Source organism: Mugil cephalus, chromosome 9, assembly GCF_022458985.1.
Source record: "Mugil cephalus isolate CIBA_MC_2020 chromosome 9, CIBA_Mcephalus_1.1, whole genome shotgun sequence".
Classification (NCBI taxonomy): domain Eukaryota; kingdom Metazoa; phylum Chordata; class Actinopteri; order Mugiliformes; family Mugilidae; genus Mugil; species Mugil cephalus.
In genome coordinates this window covers 22,165,081-22,188,080 of record NC_061778.1, presented here as the reverse complement: position 1 = coordinate 22,188,080, position 23,000 = coordinate 22,165,081, and the positions used below count along the sequence as shown (strand labels likewise).

Below are 23,000 nucleotides of genomic sequence, written 5' to 3'. Positions count from 1 at the left end.
CATTCACGCACACACTCACACCTAGGGTCAATTTAGAGTCACCATTTAGCCTAGTGAGCATGTCTCTGGAGGTGGGAGGAAACCGGAGTAGACCCGGAGAAAACCCACGCAGACACAGGGAGAACATGTAAACTCCACTCAGAAAGGCTTGAGCTGGACTCAACCCGTGGACTCGAACCTTCTCGCTGGGATGCACACAGCAGCACATCTGTTTTGTTAATACAGGTAAACGGCGGGACTTGAAGTATAATACACTGATTATAAGACCTACTTACATACTTATAAATCACTTGAGCACTGCGGTGCTTGTGAATTGATCATCTAAATAAGTTGCTACGCTCTGTTTAAACGCATTTGGCTGTGTCAACTTGTGTGTGTAAATAAAGCTCGATTTAAACAAAAAAATAAAATGTAGGGCTTTTATTGCGGTAGTGTGTCACGTGTCCGCAAGTGGACCAATAGAAATTGAGGAAGGGTTGGTTTGCGGAAGTTATTGAGCCAGCATGTCGTCTACGAAAGAATAGCGTCGATATCTTTTTTAAAAAGTTGATATTATGCACGGTTTTACGCTATTCGAGCCCACACACGCTAACTAGGGCCAGTGATTCTCTCGTCTGCTCAGCGCTTTATACCCGTACCTGGTGTTAAAATTTCACAAATCATGTCCAAATCAACGAGATGGAGCCCAAAAGAAAAAGAGTCAAAACATCTGCCGATATATCAACACAAAAAGAAACTGGTTCGGGCTGTTAAAAACAGTACTTTCCTGGTTGTCACCGGCGAGACTGGCAGCGGGAAAACTACACAACTTCCACAATATCTGCATGAAGCAGGTACGCATTTAAGTATTTAATGTTCAGTGTCCCTGGTAATAGATAAAGTTGATAGATGTGGTAACACTTGGACCTTTGACATGCATTTCTGTATTTAAAATAGTTTAAAAGGACACAGCATGTGAACCCGATCGAAATGTGCGAAGTTAGGATACACGTTTTCCTAACTTCTGACCTATTCCTTCCTGGTTTGGCAGGTTTTTGTAAAGATGGCAAAATTGGCATCACCCAACCCCGTCGAGTGGCTGCCATCACAGTGGCCCAGAGGGTCGCCCAGGAGATGCAGTGCACTCTGGGAAAGGAGGTTGGCTACCAAGTACGCTTTGATGACTGCACATCAGAGGTGAGCGATAAAAGATGTCCACTTCCCTGCAGAAAATACCATGTGCCTATTGTCCATATTTGGTGATGTGAATTGTGATTACTGTCCAACTAGGACACTGTGGTGAAGTACATGACAGATGGCTGTTTGCTCAGAGAGGTCCTGGCAGACCCTGCTCTGTCTCAGTACAGTGTTGTAATCTTGGATGAAGTTCACGAACGCAGTCTCAACACAGTGAGTCAATATGTTTGCCCAATATCGTTAGCACAGTTTCTGCATTTTTGTCCCGGTATTATTACCCCGATACAGTTTCCAGACTCATCCTCCCACACACAATCAGTCTGTGTTTGTGTTTGTTGCAGGACATTCTTCTGGGTTTGCTGAAGAAAGTATTCTCCAACCCCGCTAAGGCCACCAAGGGACGATCTTTCCCTCTGAAGGTGGTGGTGATGTCCGCCACTTTGGAAACTGACAAACTGTCCGCTTTTCTCAGCGACTGCCCCGTCTTTTCTATTCCCGGGAGGACTTTTCCTGTGACCTCCACGTTTGGCTCGGCTGTGGGGCCTAAAGACACAGAAAGCACTGGCTATGTGAAAGAGGTACTGGGTTTCACTTATGAGCCAGGTGCTGTTTTCTGTATATTACTGGATTTTAACTGTCTCACAACTTTATGATTATTACCGATTAATTAAGTGTAAATATGCTGTGCAGAATGATGTCATTAGCAGGTGTTTATAAAAATTGAACTTTTGCTCCACAGGTGGTTAAAGTGGCCCTGGACGTGCACACCAGTGAAATGGCTGGGGATATTCTGGTGTTTTTGACAGGTAAACAACAAATTAGCGCAAATTAGAGATTAGAGCACATCTGTTGAAAGAAATCAGCCACATTAATTCCTTTGTGTTTGACAGGTCAGTCAGAGATTGAGCGTGCCTGTGACTTGATGTTTGAAAAAGCGGAGTCTATTGATTATCGCTATGATGTACAGGACCAAACGGTGGAGGGCCTCCTAATTTTGCCCCTTTATGGATCCATGCCCACTGGTAAACTCATACAAACAGCTGACAACAGCAGCTATTTTGGCAAATTTTCAATAGTGGAATCACTGTCAGCTCTCTTTGTGATACCACAGTGACGTCATATTTTTTTGGTGTCGTTATAGATCAACAGAGGCAGATTTTTCAGCCGCCGCCCCCAGGGATCAGGAAATGTGTAGTGGCCACTAACATTGCAGCAACGTCTCTCACCATCAATGGCATAAAGTGAGTGAGGCATGGCGATGTCACTGGTTAACCACACATCACCATACAATTGTAACCTGAACACATCACTTTTCTTATTCCTTAAAGGTACATCATAGATAGCGGGTTTGTGAAGCAACTCAACCACAACTCAAGGGTGGGCATGGATATCTTGGAGGTTGTTCCTATTTCAAAGTGAGTTTTGGAAACAGTACAACCAGTTTCAAGCTTGCAAATACCTTAGTTTCTGTAATTTCTCTGCTAATACTTATGACACAAAGAAAGCTTGCAAACAAGAGATTTCTTACTGGATTTTGGGGGGATTTTCTGTCATTAGGAGTGAGGCTCAGCAGAGAGCGGGCAGAGCTGGAAGAACTTCGGCCGGGAAATGTTTTCGAATCTACAACAAGGAATTCTGGGAGAAGTGCATGTCTGAGTATACTATTCCAGAGATCCAGAGGACAAGCTTGACTGCAGTGATACTCACACTCAAGTGTCTGGGTGTTCATGATGTAATTAGGTACATTGTTATCCCTTCTTTATCAGTGTCCCCATTTATTGTAGTTCATAGTTTATGGAAATAACAAGCTGATTTCTTTCAAGGTTTCCTTATCTGGATCGCCCAGAGGAGAGGTTTATTCTAGAGGCACTAAAACAACTCTATCAGTTTGATGCCATAGACAGGTCAGTGTTTGTGCACACAGCATCAGTAACAGCCTGAGTCGATCATGTGAAAAATTAGCTCTTATCTGTCCGACATTTGGTTTGCAGGAGAGGTAGAGTGACAAGGTTGGGGGAGCTCATGGTGGAGTTCCCTCTACAACCAGGCCTCACCAGGGCGTTGCTCAAAGCTGCCTCGCTTGGCTGCCAGGACCTGCTGCTCCCTGTGGCCGCCATGCTGTCTGTGGAGAACATCTTCATCAGGCCAGGTCAGCAATTAAGCTTTTTGATGCCTAGGGACCTTAAAGCTTAATTAAGTCTTTAATTAAAGCCTCTAGGGAAGAGCTAAAGAAAATAAGTAAGTCCATCATGTGCATGTGGCTGACGTGTGTTGGTTTATTACTGTATTTATTCCATGTTCTTGTAATTGTAAAGGTTGCATAGGAATATGAAATAAAACACGAGCTTTGAGTTCATAAAGCTTTGACTTGCTCCGCACAGGACACCCTGAGAAGCAGAAAGAGGCAGATGAGAAGCACAGAGAGCTGGCTGCAAAGACTGGCAGTATGAACGACTTCGCCACACTCCTCAGTGTGTTTCAGTCATGTAAATCCAGGTGAAGAAAGCAATTTATTACTGTAGTTTAGCATGATGCATTTCTTTTTGTTTATTGTTTGTACAAAGATGTACCAGTGTTCAAGATTTGATCCTGTATTATGATATCATGACTACCTGAAACCTTTCTTCTGTATCTCTGCAGTGACAGACCCTCAGCGTGGTGTAAGGAAAACTGGATCCACTGGAGGGCGCTGAAGTCAGCATTTAGTGTGGAGACTCAGCTGAGAGAGATCTTGAACCGCCTCCAGGAGGTACAACATTTTCACACAACTGACTGAACAGTGTTGTGTATCTTTATTCCGTCACTTGTTTCCTTGTAACTGTAAACATTACAGCTGTAACACAGTTCTTTTTTTTCTGTAAATGCTGGCTTGCCTTCCAGAAAAGAGATTTCCCGGCTGAAACGTTTGATGGCAACAAAAGCGAACTTTTCAGACGATGCCTATGCACAGGATACTTTACCAACGTTGCCAGAAGGTATCACTTATATCATTAAATAATGATATTGAGTCTTCATCAGAAGGGTTAGGGTTATTCATTGTTTTTTCCCATAGGTCTGTTGGGAAGGTGTTTTGCACAATGGATGGCCATGGGTCTATGGTTCATGTTCATCCATCATCATCGGTAAACACAGATATATATTCACATCTAAAATAATTCTCTGTTTTGTGCAATGAAAGCAAATTGTTTTGCTTTTTTCCCTCAAATGTCTTCCTTTGTCTCAATTTATTCACAGCTTTTTGACCAGGAGGCAGAGCTCAACTGGATCATTTTCCACGATGTGCTGGTTACCTCTCGGGTATACATCAGGACCGTGTGTCCTATCCGATACGAGTGGGTGAAGGATTTATTGCCGAAACTCCATGAAGTGGATGTCTATGAACTGAGCAGTGTGGCAAGAGAAGAAGTTACTGATGAGGAGATGATAAAATGGGAGGCCAAGGAAGCAGCCAAAAGACAACCGGGTATTCAGAATAAATAACTGGATATTATTTTGATATGATTCCCATTAATACATCTTGCATGTTTGGCATAAGATTTTCAATGCATTACTAACCCTTACCTATAAGAGTGTGCCTAAACCAGAGATGAACATAGATATAAAGTCTTTATAGTTTTACAGAGTTCTAACAGATTGTTCGTTTTTTTCAGAGGTTTCTGCTGAGGATGTCATGAAGAAGCTGGAGAAACGAAACGACGAAGCCTCTGTCAGTGACGCTCGTGCTCGCTACCTTCAACGAAAACAGCAAAGACAACAAAATACACCTCTTTGACAGAAAGCATTTGGTTTCCCTAATCCGACCCTTGTATTACCAGTCAGCAGTTTTATAAACTCCACCTGAATAATAAACATATGTTATATTTTTACCATTGCCTCTCTCTTCTTTAACCCACAACACAACACACAGCCATGCAGCAGAAGTAGATTTAATGGGCACATAAAATCTCCATAACATTAGTGCTTTATTCTGAAACACAGAGTAGACTGAACGAGTTTTAAAGTCACTGGATTTTGGATATAATTCAACATATTTTACATAAACTGTAAGCTCCGACTATTACGGATAGAAAATCTGTGCTGCATATCTGCAATAGAAGTGAGGATAAGGATACTGTATGGTACTTAGTGTACCCTCACACCGTTCAGGTGCAGCGGACCCTCTCCGGTCGTGTACGTCACTTCCGCTAGTGTGCGTCTGCGGGGCTGCTGTACCGTCTGCCTGAAACAGGACTCTTACGAGCTAAGCAGGCGACTAACCACATTAAACCTACAAAGAGGCTTTTTTTTTTTTTTTTTTTTTCTTTTTTAAATATTTGCCAGTTTGTGAAGATATACACAGTCGCGTTTAACCTACGTGTCCACCAGTTTGCGCCTCGGTGGACTGCTTCATGCGCTTCAGTAAACCACTGCAGCAGGAACTGAGCACGAAGCGGCCGCTGTTGTTGTTGTGAGAGAAGAAAACAAGCTCGGCGAGCAGAGCAGATCATTGACAGAGTTCAGTACACACAGGCTTCGTGTGATAGCTAGTATTAGCTACTGGAAGCTTTGAGCGGCGCAGCTCCGAGGCTCCACGACAGGCGACTACTGGGAATATAAATATATATATATATAAATATATATTTTTTGACTTTTTTTTTTTGTTCGAGGTAAGAACACTAATGAGTACTAGCTGACACGCTAACTAGCTGCTAGCTTGGAGATATTTTGGCCGGCTGTCCTGTTTGCTCGTATCGTATTGGGGTCGTGGTCAGCGTCCTCGCCGCCGTCCGACGCGCCACTGGGCCCAGCTGCCCTTCTGCTGTAACGTTGAACGTCGCTGCTCCTTGGTGACTCTTAAAGTGCGTTTAAAAAGCCAACGACCTACCTCGGACTTGAAGGTAACGTTTGCTGACTTTGTCTCAGCTAGCTAGCTACCACACTGGGAGGATGTGGACGTGTTAACAGTACGGTAATGTTTACGTTAGGGACCTTATGGTCGAGCTGGCTTACAGTAGGTCATTTTTTTTTCTCTTTTTCTTTAAGATATGGAATAAATATAATGTAGTATAATCTAACTGTGCACGTATACACGTATTGCTGCTGTCATGCCAGTTGCCCGTTGTTGTTTATTCGAGAGTTGCTACGTGTAAACTACAAGCCACCCGTGACGTTTTTATTGTAGCCACGCGACATGTTTGTAAAGACAAACTGTTGTACGGTATACAAAAACAAAGTTGTTCCCCTTATTTATTACCTCAAAGAGCTATTATCTAGTGTTCAGGCCATTCACGCTATATCCGAGTGCCCGTGAATGGCCATAAAAAAAGTCTGAAGTCGAGGGGAGGCTTATCTGTTTTTATCTTTGTAAACAAAGCAGTTCAAACAGTCTTCGCGACTGTATGCACTGTAATATTCAGCCCCATCATTTTCACCGAAATGCCGTGAAATTCTGGTAAACCTATTATCTAACATAAGCTGTTGATTCAGGGCTGACCCTGGACCACCAAGGCCTCTTCTCAAACATTCATCAAGAGCCGGGAGAGGATATTGCATTTGACAGTGCAGAGCATGTATTTTATTTTTACTAATTGTTAGAGCAGTGGCATTGATCCCCTGAGATATTTTTTTTTTATAGCTGGAAAACAACGGTCTAGCAAGAGTATTTGGATGGAACATGATGGTGAAAACACAACATGTGTCAGCATCAGGAGCTTTGCACGAGAGAATGGAGGTGCCTGAAGTTCTCATGACAGGGACGTGCAGATTTCAGCAGTTTTCTTTGTTGTGGAGTTGTGTTTCAAGGCAACAGAGCGTTTCGGGAGGTGAAGAACTGTTTCTAAGTGTTGTTCACACTCAGATAGACATCTCGGCGTGTCGTGAAGTAAAATCCGTTTCACTTTATCTCTTCATGTGAGAGAAACCTCAATTGTTTTGTGCACTACTTAGAGACAGTGCAAGTTTTAAATTCAACTCTTGGAAAATATACATTTGCCATAATATGAGTCTGACATTGACATACAAACAATAGTGATTCGCTTGGTTGACATAGTTTGGTTCATTTTATGTAAAAGGGAAAATGAAGGGGCCATTGTTGATTAACCTTTCCAGTAATGTATTTCACAAACTACTTGGTAACTTATTGCTAAGACACTGCAGAATCATGTTCTGGTTTATGTGATGCAGACAGTGTTGGGAGTATTGTCCTCAAGGGAGTAGGAGCGTGCTCTGCTGTATCTGTGTACATCATTTTTTGGTTATTCCAGTCATCTTTTTTCTTACCTATGTTCTGTTCAAAAAGGTTTTCATATCAGCACAAATCAAACTTAACATACCTGCATCAATAAAAGGCCAATATCGTATTTGCATTTACATTTTAAAACTATCCCAGTCTGCGATGATTGTTTTTTTTTTCTCACTTTAACAGTGCATCTTTGTTCTTTTTTCCCCAGGTATTTTTTATCTGAGCCACAGTTAGGCACTTGACCAATAAGAACAGTTTGCACAATTTCCACCAGCTTGTCTGCAGCCCCCTTCCCACCCAGACAGTCTTCTGCCCCAGCATGGATGAAGTCAACGTTGTGAGAGAGGGATGGCTCTACAAGAGAGGTAAGGGGCCCTTTGTGTTCACCATCCATCATCTCTCAGTCTATTTTAAAGTTATAGTTCATGTCAAAGTTTAGGTTTTCACTATTAAATACTCTCTATAGGCTTGAATGGTCACTGCAAAGGTTGTAGTCGTTCATAGAGAAAAGCGACAGTGGCTTAATTTGCTTACAGTATATTTACAGTGTAAATACATTGTGGTTTAGATGAGCGTATTTATTCATAGGAAAGACAAACATACACAAAGAGGTAGTCAAACATTAATTCTAAGTATTAATAACTCTCAAAAAATCCCGACTTCTCTGTCTCCAGGTGAATACATCAAAACGTGGCGTCCTCGTTACTTCATCTTAAAGAGCGATGGCTCCTTCATTGGCTACAAAGAGAAGCCTGAGGTGTCCAGTGACCACAACCTCCCACCTCTCAACAACTTCTCTGTCGCAGGTCAGCTTTCAGGCAACTTCAATAAGTGCCTATAAAACTCAGGGTTTAATATTTTGTTTTTCGTTGTGGCCCTCAGTTCTTCAGCGCTCGCTTATGTCTGTACTTTGTAGAGTGTCAGCTGATGAAGACGGAGCGCCCCAAGCCCAATACGTTTGTCATTCGGTGCCTGCAGTGGACCACTGTTATCGAGCGGACCTTCCATGTAGAAAACAACGAGGAGAGGTAAAGGACTCACGTTTCCCGTCTCTGTGGCAGAAGTAGTCCTGGTGAAATAGAAGAAAAACAAGTAAAGAGTTGGTTGTAGTGGGATGAGGCCAGTACATCTGAAAATTCACATGAAAACAGTTTCTTTCCACACGTCTTTCTTCTTTCCACACAGGATGTTTCTAAAAACGTTGTCTGTCTACACTTAAACATCAGAAAAACTAGGTTCGGAATAGGATATAGAGTAACTCTGAGTCTCAGTCTGTCAAGTTCATCAAGTTTCAGTGTAGAGCCAAACTCACGCGTTAATAAATCCCAATTACATATTTCTAGTTGTTTTGACCAACACTTAAGTTAAAAGCAGTGAACTGATCACTGCCTATAACATTTGAATGTTCTACAAGACAAGCTTTTGTTTTTGTGCTCCTCCTCTGAAACTACAGTCAAAGTAAGTGTCGTATGAGTCACAGTATAAATATAAACACACAGAGTTTTGTAATCAGACACATCAACTTTTGAAAGCATTTGTGGGCATGTAAAACACTGGTTTCGATTGAAGGCCAAAGTGTCTAACTTGGTTTTTAGATGAATCCTGTGTTTGTGGTAGAAATATTGAGTCTGTCTTAGAGGGAAAAAAAAAAAAGTTTAAAAGTTCATTTTAATCAAAATATTTCTGTGATGAAATCAGCTTTAGTGTTTTGTTAACTGAAACCAGATTAAACGATCAGCTCCTAGACTTGTGTTATAGGAAGTGAGCACAGAAAGACGCACGGGGCAAACTGTGAATAAGGCTAAATGGTCCGTTGCTCACAACATTCAGTAAAAACCATTTAGTTTGTGAGAGGAGGAACAACCATTATGCTCCAAATAGAATCCAGTGCCAGATTATACTTGAGTATTCACCTCTAACCCAAGCAATCATCACAGAGTTTTGTTTACATCAGTTTTGCCAAGTACCAAATCCCAGCAGCCCCATCTGAATAGTACACAGATTATCCCTACCTTCTAAACTTAGCTCGGTAGACTACTGTTTTTCATTAACATGTACTTTTTTTTGCAAAATATCTATACCATCTGTGTAAATGAAAAAAGAAGCCTGTAAACCATGTCATGGCCAATTACAGTCCATATCTCCAGGCTAAACTTCTTCTAGTTCGCATTCTGCGAGAATGATTGTTAGTAGTTCGGACATGGCTGTGGCTAGATTTGATCAAGGCAATGTGTGTTTTCTTTGGAGTCAGGGAGGAATGGATGCTATCGATCCAGGCTGTAGCAAATAGCCTGAAGAGTCAGCAGCAGGATGAGGAACCCATGGAGATCAAATTTGGCTCGCCAAGTGACATGAGCGGCACAGAGGAGATGGAAATCGCCATGTCCAAATCCCGCACAAAAGTGGTCAGTATTTGCTCAAGCATTGCCTGGCAGCTGAGTTTGTCCAGCTAAGCTCATCTTTATTGAGCAAGTTGTTCAAACTTTAATCCTCTTTCTCACAGCTTTATTTATTTATTTATTTTTTTTTTGGTGAAGCAACCTTTAAATGAGTGAAGGACAGCATTTTTTTGTCCAGTTCTGTAACGCTAGAGATTATTTTGAATGTTTTTGTTTTTACAGAGTTTCTTTCTGTTTAGTGACCTACGTGTTATCCAGTGTAAAAATAAACTTCACTCACTTGCCAGTTCATTAAGTACACTAGGGAAAATAAATGCTTAAAAACAGCTGCGCACTAATCCTGTCTTCGTGAAGATTATGGTATTCGGCATTTATTTAAAAATAATGGAGAGAGCTGTTGATTCAACAATCATTTCATTTGTAGTACTATTGAACTGTAGTATGTTGTACTGGCGCATGTTTCTGTTATTTTGACAACTCCGTTTTAGTCAGTGGGGTAGACTAAATAGTAGAAACTCTTTAGTGTTTAATCCAGTTTAACTGCACCATCGAGTACAACCTCCAAAATGATCAGAAAGTTGAATTACCACTACAAACTCAACATTATAAGGGAAGATTTAGTGCAGGACTGTTATGTTAGAATTATTTATTTTCACTAGAGTCCCCAATGAGCTGTCTAATGAGTGTATGTGAAGCTGGAGCATGTAAAGCTGTTTACTGTTTAAATAGACGTGTGTGGTTCTTCAAAATAACTTCAATTCAAAACAGTGTTTTTGTACTTCTGTGATCCTATTCTTATTTGAATAATGACTCCTGCTTTACATTGTATGTGATATTATTCAAATAGTGATCACTGTCTCCCTTCCCTACACACCTGCCACTAACAAGCTGTAGGAAACGTTTCTCACTCTTTTCTGTGTACGAAGCTTTTGCCTCAGTTTGCTTGCTGCAGTTTCTCAAGTGGCAATTAAAAGGGCGTTCTAATTTAATTAGATCCATTTACGACTACTTCATGCCATGACACGCTACATCCGTCCTGCATTACTACTTTAAATACGTGTTTGGATGTATCGGTTTTGGTGCACAACATATTTACAGTGATATCGGTTTGATATCAACCGATAGCACCCGAAGCAGTATTCATCACAGCTTGTATTTGACTGTTGTTCCTACAGACCATGAGTGATTTCGACTACCTGAAGCTGCTGGGCAAAGGCACATTTGGTAAAGTGATCCTGGTGAAGGAGAAGGCCACGGGGATGTACTACGCCATGAAGATCCTCCGCAAAGAAGTCATCATTGCTAAAGTTAGTGCCCCCACATCACAGTGAAACCTTTAAGATGTTGCAGCAGTATTTCTGTGTTACTCATTGCATAAATATATGTGTTTGTGTGTGATATGTGTATGTGTATGCCTTTAGGATGAGGTGGCACACACAGTTACAGAAAGCAGAGTACTCCAAAATACGCGGCATCCCTTTCTGACGGTGAGTTACCGGTGCTTTTATTGTCGCATCCGTGTGATTCATGCAAAATTAGAGAGACCATTTACTCAGCAAAATTCAGTCAATAATTCCTTTTCTTTTTTTTTACAGACACTAAAATATGCATTTCAAACGCACGACCGACTATGCTTTGTGATGGAGTACGCAAATGGAGGAGAAGTAAGTGTTCACCTTTCTCATCTGGCTTGCAATTGGGCTGTTTTGTTTATATATCCGTGTGTGACCTTCTGGAAAATAGAGTTGAAACAAACAGGATGAATCCATTTAAGGTCTGAAAACAAATCAGAACAAGTTATCGACTGAATGTTGGATCTGGCGACGCATCAAAATGCTGTGGAAAGAACAGAAAACTAGTCAGTCCTCATTCTTACACCTGTATCGCAGTTAGATTTCAAAATGTTTCTTAGTGGTTGTGGACTTACACACAGAAATATTTAAAGTCACACAAACAAAAAAAAAAACATAGAGAGATGAAATCAATCACAAGAAAAGAATTATTTTGTCTTTCATTCCTTTACATTTTGAATTCTCTTTCAGCTCTTCTTTCACCTGTCCCGGGACAGAGTATTCAAAGAAGACAGAGCTCGATTCTACAGTGCAGAAATCGTGTCTGCACTGGAGTATCTGCACTCACGCAATGTAGTTTACAGGGACCTAAAGGTAAGATACGTCATTTACTGTAAATACGTAGAAGGATTTTCTAAATTGGCGCTTGATCATTAAAGATGATGGAATTTTAAGGAAAGATAGAAAAGCTTCTGTCCTGATTACGGCTGCCTTAAAAAACGATTTTCCAATTCAAAAGGTATTCTTTCAAAAGAACTGATATCGATTCATAATATCGTTGAATTTTATTTTAAATTTATTTCTTTTATAACATATGGCATCCTGCATCCTCTATTAGTAATCTTGCTGCGGTCTTGTGAGATGGGTTTTGCATGACCACTCAACGAGATGAGTCCACATATGGAGGGAGGTCCATAACATGACAGTAACAGCACCGTCAGACCTGGAAGCTGATGTGCAGCAGCTTTTTAAATCTAAATGTATGGCAACATAAAAGAGCTGGACAAAAGCAAAGCTATATGCACCTGGTCCAAGTTCATGTTCTTTGCAATGATCTGTTTGATAACTTATCAAAGTTGTGCAGAAACTCCCATGTCTTTAAATGTATCGATACTGAATCATGACCTTGTGAATCGGTAACAGTGCTGGTAACAGTAGCAAGACCCACACCTTGTCCTACCCTTCAGTTTTTATGCTGCATCTTTTTCCATCTTTAAGTTCTTTTCCAACCCAAGCTGACATCTGATTTGACTCTGGTTTGCATCTTGCCCCGAACAGCTGGAGAACCTCATGTTAGACAAGGATGGCCACGTAAAGATAACAGACTTTGGGCTGTGTAAAGAAGGGATCACAGACGGTGCCACCATGAAAACCTTCTGTGGAACCCCGGAGTACCTAGCACCGGAGGTGAGCCCTCGCTAACTGTGGACGTGAATATGCTTAGTGACCAGGATTATGCAGTATAAATAAACGACGAGGCTTCAGGGTTGAATGAGACTAGTTTTATGTTTTGTGTTTGAACAGAGTGGAGCCACTTTGTTGACTTCATTGTGAAAACCAGTAAGGGCTGCAGTTTAGCTGGAAGAGCTTGTTTTCAGATTGTAGTGTTGGTGCTTTAGCATCTACCATAATAAAAAATACTGGCAGTAAGGAAATGTTAAATGACTGAAACAAAGTTGACAGTCAACATGTTTTTAGCAGTGGAAAGTTTTGTCACATTTGTTTTCAAAGACTAAATGCAGACACTTATTTACCTAGTAAGGTTTTTTTCGTCTGAAGAACGCTGCGGTAAAAGCTTCTTACAGTTTAAAGAAAGCCCAGTTAAATAACTAAAGATATTGATCAAGTCATGCAGTAAATCTTTGTACGTGTCTGTCTCTTTGTTTGAGTTAAGTTGTTTTTGGGCAGACTTTGAGCCTCATGAGTGGTTTCTTTCTCTCTGATCATTTCATTTTTCAGGTGTTGGAGGACAATGACTACGGACGAGCAGTGGACTGGTGGGGACTGGGCGTAGTGATGTATGAGATGATGTGCGGCCGGTTGCCGTTCTACAACCAGGACCACGAGCGTCTGTTTGAGCTCATCCTCCTGGAGGAGATCCGCTTCCCCAAGAACCTTGCTCCTGAGGCCAAGGCCCTGCTGGCAGGCCTGCTCAAAAAGGATCCCAAACAAAGGTGAGTGGTGTCTAGGCCAAGTATTTGTTTACTTCTTATCAACCATTAATGCATGAAGAACCATACAGCATAAACACTGGGAAGAGTAGTGAACTTATTACTGTAGGTCATGTTTGGTTAATATGGACTTTAAAAGAGTCCTGTATAGTGGTAACAATGCAATAAACACATTTTATTGTTCAGTAGGTAAACGGGTGAAATAGAGCATTCTGATATAACAGTCCTGCACTAAATGTCCTTCTTCATGACTCTTTTAATGCTCATTCGATATTGAAATGGCCTCAGAAAGGTTTAGTTCAACCGGAGGATGTAGTGTGTGCAGGTGTTAAACTCAAACCTTCTGGTGTCCCTGTTAGTCTAACCAGCTGTTTAAAATGTCTAAAGTTTTAAATAGTTATTTTATAGAGATGCTGGATACCACAACCTTCATGAAGCTAAGACTAAATGCAGCAGTGTTATAGTAGAAGTCATCTGTTTTTACTAGTGTACCTAATGAACTGGCAAGTGAGTGTAGTGTTGATTTTACTGTTGATGTTGATATATGAAAAAAATTACACTACCTTAGTAGCTGGTACACACTGTTCTAACTCGGACTCTTCACATAAATGGATAAATCTCCTCAAGTGCAGCAGTACAGGTTCAGAAAACATTGACTTCTTGGGATTTTGCTCTGTGACTCAATCACTGTGCTCGGGGCACCACGTATTCAGCTATAAAAAAAAGTAACCATGTTATTTAAAGCCATGTTCCTTCTTGATTAGTTTTGGTTCAGGGTAATGGCAGTGGACATGGACGTAATTGATTGTTGTTTATGTCCAGCCCATGTGTTTGTGGTAATAGTGGAATAACTGCTAATATTAGCACACGGAGCACAGCCTGCATCCTCACTAACACGTGTGTTTGTAAGTAGAAAGGAAATGAAGAATAGAAATCAGAACACTTACAAGGGCTTGTCGTACATCCTTAACGTCTGTTTGAATGATTATTTTGAGCTGCAGTGATAATGTTTTCTATTGTTTACAGGCTGGGAGGCGGACCAGACGATGCCAAAGAAGTGATGGCCCACAAGTTCTTCATCTCCATCAACTGGCAGGATGTCACTGACAAAAAGGTGAGGGGTGGATGTAAAAACATATTAAAACAAGTTGTTCTGAATGGAGCGTGACCGTTTACCTCCCTCTCCTCAGCTTATTCCACCCTTCAAGCCCCAAGTCACATCAGAGACGGACACGCGTTACTTCGATGACGAGTTCACAGCACAAACTATTACAATAACTCCTCCAGACAAGTGTAAGTAGATTCAAGCCATTAATTGTTTTCGTTTTTTTGTTAGTTAATTTTCTTTAAAGAACAGAGCTTTTTACATCTGTTTTCAACTGTGCTGTGTTTTTTTTTGTCTCTCCATTTGTGTACACTCCAGATGACAGTTTAGATCCAGAGGACTCAGATCAGCGTACGCACTTCCCTCAGTTCTCGTACTCTGCCAGCATACGGGAATGATCACTCAGACTTTTGAACAAGCAGGCAGGCTGACACACGATCACGAATCCCACATACACACTTGCACTGCTGGGGGAAAATTGAACGACACAAACACAAAAGTGGCACAAAACACATCTTCATTCTGTCTTTAACGCACACACATACTGGCAAATCAGACAAGACACGGATCATAGAGTATGAAATGAACACGCAGACCATGAGCGACTGACTGACCTCAGCAGGTTTGTGTGGACAGACCGGCAGCTTTGTCTCTGTACGTCCTCTCAGGGTTTGGCGTTTCGCTTCCCTGCAGGACCTCTGCTGCACTACACTGGGCACCACATCAAAGCCTTGACACTTTGAAAACCAGGTTATGCCAGCAAGTACCACCTCTTTACCAGCTGTACCCATGCTTCACACACACAGTCACACCGACCGACCCGTGCATAGACTGCATATATATATACACACGAACATACTTGATAGAATTTTAGAAAGTATAATCAAAATTAGGAAAATTGAAAAGATTTGAGGAAAATTACAAATTTTGTTTCATCACTTGTTACGGTTTTAAATGTAAAGCCATATTTCTGCATTTTTTTTTTTTTGTGATTGTTTTTAATGATTTTTTTTTTTTAACAAGTGCTCTTTCTGGAACTTGCTGTTACAAATCAAGCGTGGGATTTTCCTACAGCGGGGGGGACACGGGGAAGAATAGGAAGGCGAGAAGGATTGCCATTACTGTGTTTGCACTGCAAGCGAACGGACGTGTGGATGTGCGAATGTATACGTGTGTGGAGTGCAAGCGAATGTATGAACAACCATTTTCATTCTCAGCCATCCATTCGTGTCTGTTTTTTATGCATGTTTTTGAAACTCTGAACTATTGCTGGAAAATTGACTAGAGAGGACACTACACAGCACACTTAATGGGCTTTTTTCTTTCTTCTTTTTTTTTTTTTCAAAGGGAACAGGCATGTAATTAGTGACTGCTGTGATCAGCTTGCCGTTAAGTTGACAGGAATAGAAACTGGGATCTTGTGCATGGCTAACCTTTGCTTTAAAAAGCTGCATCCATTTAATTCGAAGTGATGCAGCGGTCATCCTCTCAGAGGTCCAGGTTGGTGCGTCCAGATCGATGACTGACCAAATTGTTGCTGGTTGCAGGTTATTCTTGTGCCAGTCGCACACTGTGTTGAAGACCGTAAGAATAGAAGGAAAGAGGACAATGGAGACTATTCTAGACACTTTTTGACCACATTTTCCCCCACAACCTGTTGTGACAGACCAATGTAGACGAACACAGCAACCTGCTGTCCTTGGTCCAGTAATTCTCACTTCCTATCTGAACAGTCAGACACCAGTCTTTTATTCATGTTGTTTTTGTAATATCAGTGTAAGTTTTTAAAATAAGCTTTTGAATGTCCCCATATTTAAATAATGAAAGGGTTCCAATTGTTGGTAAGAGGCCAAAAATTGTCTAACTTAGCCGTGATGGACTTTAAACACTTCATATGATTCCACATTTGATGTTTAGAGTGTCTGGTTTGTATTTTCTTTAATGCTGTGTCTTGAAGCACTTAAATCTATGTAGTTGTATGTCTTGAGCAAAAGTATGCAGGTTTACAAGCCAGCTAAATGCCGCGTGAGCTGTTTGACCAGCCCTCAGCCTACGGGAAACGTCACCTGAAATGAAAACCTGCAAACTTTGAGTCACGACGGCACATGGTTGAGAGAAGCCCTGGACAGCGTGTTGGGAAGTGCTCGTTTTTGACGCAAGCATATTATGTTCCATAATGCTGGAAGAGATGTCGGTTGTTTTCTGAGCTTACTCTAAAGGAACATCAAACCGGTTTGTATGTCATCGTTTTGTTTTTGTCTGTTGATTTTTTTTTTTTCCCTTTTTGTCCATCTCTCAATTTTTTTGAAGACACATTGTCTTGTTTAAGTATACATTATATAAAGTATATATATATTAAAAGTTTTTTTAAACTGCTTTCTTTTAAGTTCTTCATTTCGAGGAAATTCCATCTGAGGATAGTTTATCTAGCTAAGATGCTCACTTGTTCATCTTGCAACGGCTGTTAATTTGTGCTCTGCATTATCACATCAGAAGCTCAATTGATTAGTTTAAAATCATGGTAGAATAGGCATTAAGGTAAACAATCATCAGCTCATAACTCTTTTTTTAAAATATAGACAAACTGTCAAGTTAACAATCTCGCCAAACGTTTTTATTTTGTGAATCACAATCAGTAGACTGGAGAATAATCTTTTTTTCCAAACAATCTCTGCAGAGCACCGACTCTAAAGTGATGCATAAGGGTTTGACCAAAAACATAAATCATCATTCTGTTGGATATCTCTCATGTCACCTTCTGACTTTCTTTATTTTAAGTTTGTGTGAGTGACAAAGCAGAGTGCCTGGGAGATGTTTGAGTGGAAGTGGCAACGCGAAACGCAGAAAAGAGGCTCATGTTTTTTTGACTCCGCATTGAGCACGAGAAACACCCCAGTTCCTGCAGATGATGATGATGAAATTGAATGGCTTTGATTTCCAGTTCACAACTCCAGCACCTCTAGTCACTGGCTCAGGCACAGCCGTCATACTCTAGCCTAGCGTCCTGCTTTGGAAACGGCAGGGCCGGATATCAGAACCATTGCACTGATGGACTCCACTGTGGATTTGCCTTCATTGCTACCATGGCCATAAGGGGGTGCTGCTGGACGTTTTTGATATTGGTTGTGAAGCCATACACTGAACCTCGCTGCTAGCCACGCTTTAAGCAACGCTTCACAGCTAAACATGCAAGTTAATACCCCTGACCTCTCCTGTAGGCATACACAGGCACAACAAGTGCCTCTACGTTATCCTGTAAATACCAAAAAGAAAAAAGGAAAAAAAAAAAAAAAAAGCTTGATGGTGAATGCAGCATTAGTAGAAAGGGGAGGCCTGCAGCTTTGTAGTGTTTGATTTGCAGCTTTACTGTGGTTACCTTGCTTCTCTGTAAATTTGAATGTGATCAACAGTCAGGAATGTCACACCTGAGGCAGGTGTAACAGATTTTCTTTTTTGCTTGTCGCTGTTAGTTGAGGCTCAGAGGGCAAGGGGAAAAAAAAGCAATCTCTGAGGGGAGGACATCGTCCTAGTGGACGTTTCCAGTCCCCCTTTTGCAAGACTTTACAATGTAACGGGTGATACCTGCTACAGTATGGTAGCTTATAACATTTGCAACTACAATGTGCCAGTAAACATTTTTACTGAAAAACGTGTGTGTGCGTCTGTGTGTGTTCTTCTTTTACTTCACCAGCCTGTATGCAATGTCCTCAATACTGTTTTAGATAAACATAGAACATTTCAACATTTGTATTTTCCTGTAAAACTACATTCCACGGATTCTTTAAAAGGTTTTAGAAGAGAAGTTGGGTAAGTATGAAGTGCTGTAAGGCGTCACAGAAATCAAAGTTAACAGTTTGTTGAATACACAAGGGAATTTTGACCCATTATCTCACTTAAGTTTTAGAAAGTTGTTCGCTCATTTTATAAGTTTGTGTTGTTAATGATTGCATAATATAGTCATGTCATTATATCATTGATACATAAATGAAAACATTCACAACAATGCACCTTAAAACAGCTGTCATTCTGCACTTAAACAGTTTTGTTTACATAATTTACTATGAATGTAATTTATATTTGAAAGCTAGTTTTATTTTGCAAATAATTATAATTATTTATTTTGGACAAATTAATCTTCAAAAAAAAAAAAGAAATAAAAAAAATCTTCATTATGGGATGGGATTGGGGCGGGGGTCGACCGGAAGTTCCAACTTTCTACCGACACCGACGTCACCACCCCAATCAGCGTGGCTCACCTGTCTTTATTAGCGGCGCTCCGAGCAGCATGGCTGTTCCCTCCGACTCAGGCCTCCGCCGACCCCCTTGGATAAGTAGCTGCAGCGGCCCGGCACGTGAACTCTGTCTCCGGCTGTCACCATGGCCAGGACTGGGTTCTGCGACTCCAAGCCTCTGCTGGACTTACACAAGAAGGTGAGCGTTTGTCTAAATCCGTCAGGGGCGCACATCTAGGACTGTAAAACTCTTTTTTTTTTTTTTTTTTTTTCTCGGGTGCTTCTTCCGTTTAAATTGAAAATTAGTTAGGCCCTTTTACAGCATTGATAATTTATTGAGCAATCAAATTGGGAAGTGAACAAAGTCATCAATTTAGTCTCACTTCAAGTCTTGTTACCCTGCCATACCATGATTGAATGCTTTACTTTTTCTCTAAATCTCATTCTTTCTTTGTTTGTGTGTGTGTGTGTTGTCAGGAAAGTAATTGCATTCACCTGCCAGGGTCCCAGGTGTTGGGGAATCCCTGATTAAGTTCATCAGATTGCAGTAGCTCAACATTAGTTTGGACCTGGATAGCTTTTCACTAGTATTGGTATATTTATAATAATACTGATGGTGAAAATAGTCCATCTAATATAAAATAGTCAATCTAGGCTTCGAGTACAAACAAATGCTCATTTTTATGTGTTTGAGGAAAAGCTGATGGTAACATTTATATTGCTTAGCTGTCCACTGTTCTGTTCTGTACACCAGTTTATTAATCCTAAGACTAGGATTAATGGATTTCCTTGTCCTGATCACTTTGCTCCAGACTGGGCCCAGAAGTAAACTAGTATTTGAGCAAATTACTTTCCTGACATTACTGATGCAGATACTGAACTGTGAGCATCAACAATCCCAACTCTGGCTTCCAATTTTTATTTTTTTTCCCCTCCCTAAGTTGCAGTAATAAAAAGGCCAGCATCCCATGAGTGTTTGTGAAAAGATGTTCTGTTGTCCCTGCAGGCGGATGAGAGGCGAGCCCCGTTAAGACCTTGGGCTAATGCCTGCGGGCCAATAGATCGCTGGCAGCCTGCCGACGCGGAGGAGTCCAGGATGGCCCCGGTCAAAATGGAACCACAACGCAGATGGGTGTGCCTTCTGTCCCGCTCTCCACCTTAGCCTTAAACCTGCTGCTGTGTCTTCCTCATCGCAGTTCTTCTTTCAACTCCCTTTTCCACCTTATTGATGTTGACAGTCCCACTTCCAGGTGGATATTTATGTTTGAGGCGTTGTGTGTTGCAGGAAAGAAGGCTATCGGCACAAACCAGTGATGGCATCATCATGGGATACCATGACAGCGTTGGGGCATGCTCACTCGGTATTGTAGTTTTCTATATCAACACCGGTTACTTGAGATGAGCTGCCACATTTCTTAGAAAATTAATGTTAAATGCATTGTTATTGCACATCAATTTGAAACTGCTTTGGGAAACCAATAGCTCCAGAGACCTCAATGCACAGCCGTGACAAAATAACTTGTCATTGCTCGCACACATTGAGGGTTGTCGTCAACTGCATTTAATTTAACTTCGGCATCATCTCCAAAGTATTTATATTTAATCTCGCCCTCCTTTTCCTTCCTTTGTGGCAGATGGGTGTGTGGACGAGCCTGTGCTTCTTTACCCTCCTGGGCTGCAGGGTCTTCACAGCCTGCAGGCGCTGGTTCCCAGCTTGGTGCGCCGTGAAGTAGAGATGGCGCTAGAGAAACTGGACCTCATCTGGGACCGCACATACGCCTGGGACATGTTCTCGGACATGATGGTGAGACTAAACCTGTTCACGCCTTGAGTTAATGTTGTCTGCAAGTTGCACAGTGTGCAGAAATTGGCTCCAACTTCCTACATGAGAGGCAACTTTGAAGTTCTGGCACAAACCCGTGTTGTTGCACTGCTGCTCTTGAAAGTGTTTTTCCTGTTTTTCCCCCCTGTAGAGAACTCAAACACGGTATTCCTTTCCCAACACTGACCTCCCCCGGCATTTCACTGATGCAACCCGAGCCATCCTGGTAGACTGGATCATTCAAGTTCATGTGAGTCTCCATTTATTTTTCTTGCAACATCGGGGTTCCTAAATAAAGCAGCTGCTGGCTTTGGCTCACACGTATCTTGCTGTTGGAGTAGTACCGGTCTTTTTTTAAATTGACTCTTGAACTCCAGAAGTGGAATAAGCAAATAGTCAAACATTCCTTTAAACTCGAGCTGAGAGTGGAGACTTCTTGACCCCAGTTTCTGCGTGTGTTGAGTGTGCCTTCACTCCCTTCCAGGAGCTGCTGCATTTCCAAGAGGAGACCCTCTACCTGTCCATACACCTTCTCAACCGCTCCCTGCGGCAGATCAAGGTTACTACGGCCAACTTGCAACTCCTCGGCATGGTTTCTTTGTTCCTTGCAGCAAAGAAGGAAGAGTGTCTCCTCCCTGAGGTACACTGGCTCATTTTTGATGTGCAGCCTTTAGTGCATCTTTATCTTTTTTTTTTTTTTTCTTCCCTGAATGTTTCCTCCTTTTGGTACTTGCTCTAGGTATCTGGCCTGTGCAACTTGATGGATCACACGTACACAAGGCATCAGCTGCTGCGAATGGAGCGCAAAGTCCTCTGTGGGCTCAAGTTCGATCTGTCCTACTGTCCCCCTCTGCATTTCCTCCTCCTGTTCGCTTCTATTGCTCGTTGCAGTGCTATGGTAGGTCTTCATGTTTGTTTTTTTTTTTCATTCTTGTCAGCATTTTTTCGGTGTGCCTGAAGTGTTGCTCCCCCTGACATTTGTTCCACTAGGTGGTGTGGATGGCTCGTTATCTGCTGGAACTGTCTCTGATGGAAGGCCCGTGTGTGGTGTTTCCACCCGTACAGCTGGCTGGAGCGGCTCTCTGCTTGGCCCGCCAAGTCCTACAGGAGCCTCTGACGACAGAAGGGGAGGCTGCCTGGTGTCTGGTCTCCAGCATTCATGTCGGCGGGTATGCTCTTTCCCCTATCCATCCGCCTTGTATCGCGCGGTATTGAACCTTGTGCCAGTGAGCACATTCTATCAATCATGCATGAGCTGAGCTACTCCATGCAGAGCCTAGATATTTTGTGTGTTGTGCAGCTGTTTGTTACCTGTCAGTCTGACATCATTTTCTTTTTTTGCTCCAGTGAAGCCACTTTGAGGATCATGCATATTCTAGCCAGCGCTGCTGCCAAGGCCCACACTCGAGAGACCTGCGCTACTTTTATTAAATTCTCCTCCCCAGAGACCATGCATGTGAGCAGACACCCTGGTCTGAAGAACGCTTCTGGCCTGCTGGGTGTATGCACCTGACACACCTCAAATCAACTTTAATTACACACCTTAGCTTCAGTGTGTCGAAACTAGAGCAGTGTCCTTTTGAGGAGTATTTTCTTCTGTGGTCTAAGCTTCTAACCAAAGCATTCTTCTCTATGGATCCTGATCCTGTTAGTGGGTATGTGGAAGAGGGATGAGAGATGTCATGCAGGACATCGATGGACAGTTGCATGCACTTGCATCTATGATTTTGCCAGCTTTTGTGGCACACCTGTTTTATGATCTTATCTTGCAGCCGATTTAGAAAATATTTGAATTGTACTGTTGTGTCTTGTCATTGTGGAGTTTGTGGGCTGTCTATCAACCTATTTGAAAAAGTTTTAATGTAAAAATAAAGTGTCTGCTGCACAGTGAGATTGGGATGTTTTTTTTTTATTTTGCATAAGTGTGACTGCTGCTACCTGTTAATTTAACAAATATTTTCAGGGGTAAATGAAGAAATGCACATTTGTGAACTCTGCATAGTGTAAAACAGGCCAGTATCACTTTTGGCCAACAACTGTGGCCAAAACACCAGCTCTCACTAGGGAAGTGCAATTGTGCACATGAACATTTATCAAAACAAGCATCTCAACCAGTTTTGTTCCGTACAGTATGTCCACGGCGTGTTCGTTTTTTTTTTCTCTTCCTCGAAACACTTTATTGAAAATTCGTCAAGTACAAATAACAAAACCGTGATCCCAGTTCATTTTGGCAATAACATGGGTCATTGACAGCAACACCAAATAAAAGACAAAGGAGGGGGGGGGGGAAACAAAACCCTGGTA

The 23,000-nt window shown here is 41.7% G+C and overlaps 3 protein-coding genes and 1 long non-coding RNA gene across 6 annotated transcripts; 3 read left to right on the top strand and 1 right to left on the bottom strand.

Annotated features, from left to right (window-relative positions):
* The first annotated feature begins 466 nt into the window (after window positions 1-466).
* On the top strand, window positions 467-5,042 carry dhx40 (DEAH (Asp-Glu-Ala-His) box polypeptide 40). Its single transcript, XM_047595069.1, has 17 exons — window positions 467-833; window positions 1,031-1,176; window positions 1,270-1,389; window positions 1,518-1,754; window positions 1,916-1,982; window positions 2,067-2,198; window positions 2,318-2,417; window positions 2,505-2,591; window positions 2,734-2,916; window positions 3,000-3,080; window positions 3,168-3,325; window positions 3,558-3,672; window positions 3,817-3,925; window positions 4,057-4,151; window positions 4,229-4,298; window positions 4,411-4,639; window positions 4,827-5,042. Exons 1-17 carry the CDS (start codon window positions 662-664, stop codon window positions 4,946-4,948), a joined length of 2,223 nt encoding a protein of 740 aa, XP_047451025.1. The 5' UTR covers window positions 467-661; the 3' UTR covers window positions 4,949-5,042.
* A 337-nt stretch (window positions 5,043-5,379) lies between these two features.
* akt2 (v-akt murine thymoma viral oncogene homolog 2) lies at window positions 5,380-17,018 on the top strand. 3 transcript variants are annotated; one of them, XM_047593928.1, is made up of 14 exons: window positions 5,380-5,822; window positions 7,605-7,761; window positions 8,071-8,202; window positions 8,313-8,424; window positions 9,648-9,801; window positions 10,971-11,102; window positions 11,217-11,282; window positions 11,391-11,459; window positions 11,838-11,960; window positions 12,645-12,773; window positions 13,326-13,540; window positions 14,564-14,651; window positions 14,728-14,830; window positions 14,961-17,018. In XM_047593928.1, the coding sequence occupies exons 2-14, from the start codon at window positions 7,716-7,718 to the stop codon at window positions 15,038-15,040; spliced, it is 1,449 nt and encodes a 482-aa protein (XP_047449884.1). In that variant the 5' UTR covers window positions 5,380-5,822; window positions 7,605-7,715; the 3' UTR covers window positions 15,041-17,018. The 3 variants fall into 3 exon arrangements, with proteins under 3 accessions (XP_047449884.1, XP_047449886.1, XP_047449885.1); XM_047593930.1 differs by having other exon boundaries at window positions 5,380-6,053; XM_047593929.1 differs by having other exon boundaries at window positions 5,380-6,977.
* Window positions 8,330-19,020, bottom strand: LOC125013341. Its single transcript, XR_007113380.1, has 3 exons — window positions 18,899-19,020; window positions 11,472-11,527; window positions 8,330-8,465 (listed from the first exon to the last, which is right to left on the bottom strand). It is a non-coding gene; the product is annotated as an uncharacterized LOC125013341 (long non-coding RNA).
* Window positions 18,893-22,587, top strand: LOC125013340 (cyclin P). The gene is made up of 9 exons (XM_047593931.1): window positions 18,893-19,073; window positions 19,881-20,006; window positions 20,160-20,235; window positions 20,509-20,678; window positions 20,848-20,946; window positions 21,181-21,336; window positions 21,436-21,594; window positions 21,687-21,865; window positions 22,044-22,587. Exons 1-9 carry the CDS (start codon window positions 19,020-19,022, stop codon window positions 22,207-22,209), a joined length of 1,185 nt encoding a protein of 394 aa, XP_047449887.1. The 5' UTR covers window positions 18,893-19,019; the 3' UTR covers window positions 22,210-22,587.
* The last annotated feature ends 413 nt before the right edge of the window (window positions 22,588-23,000 follow it).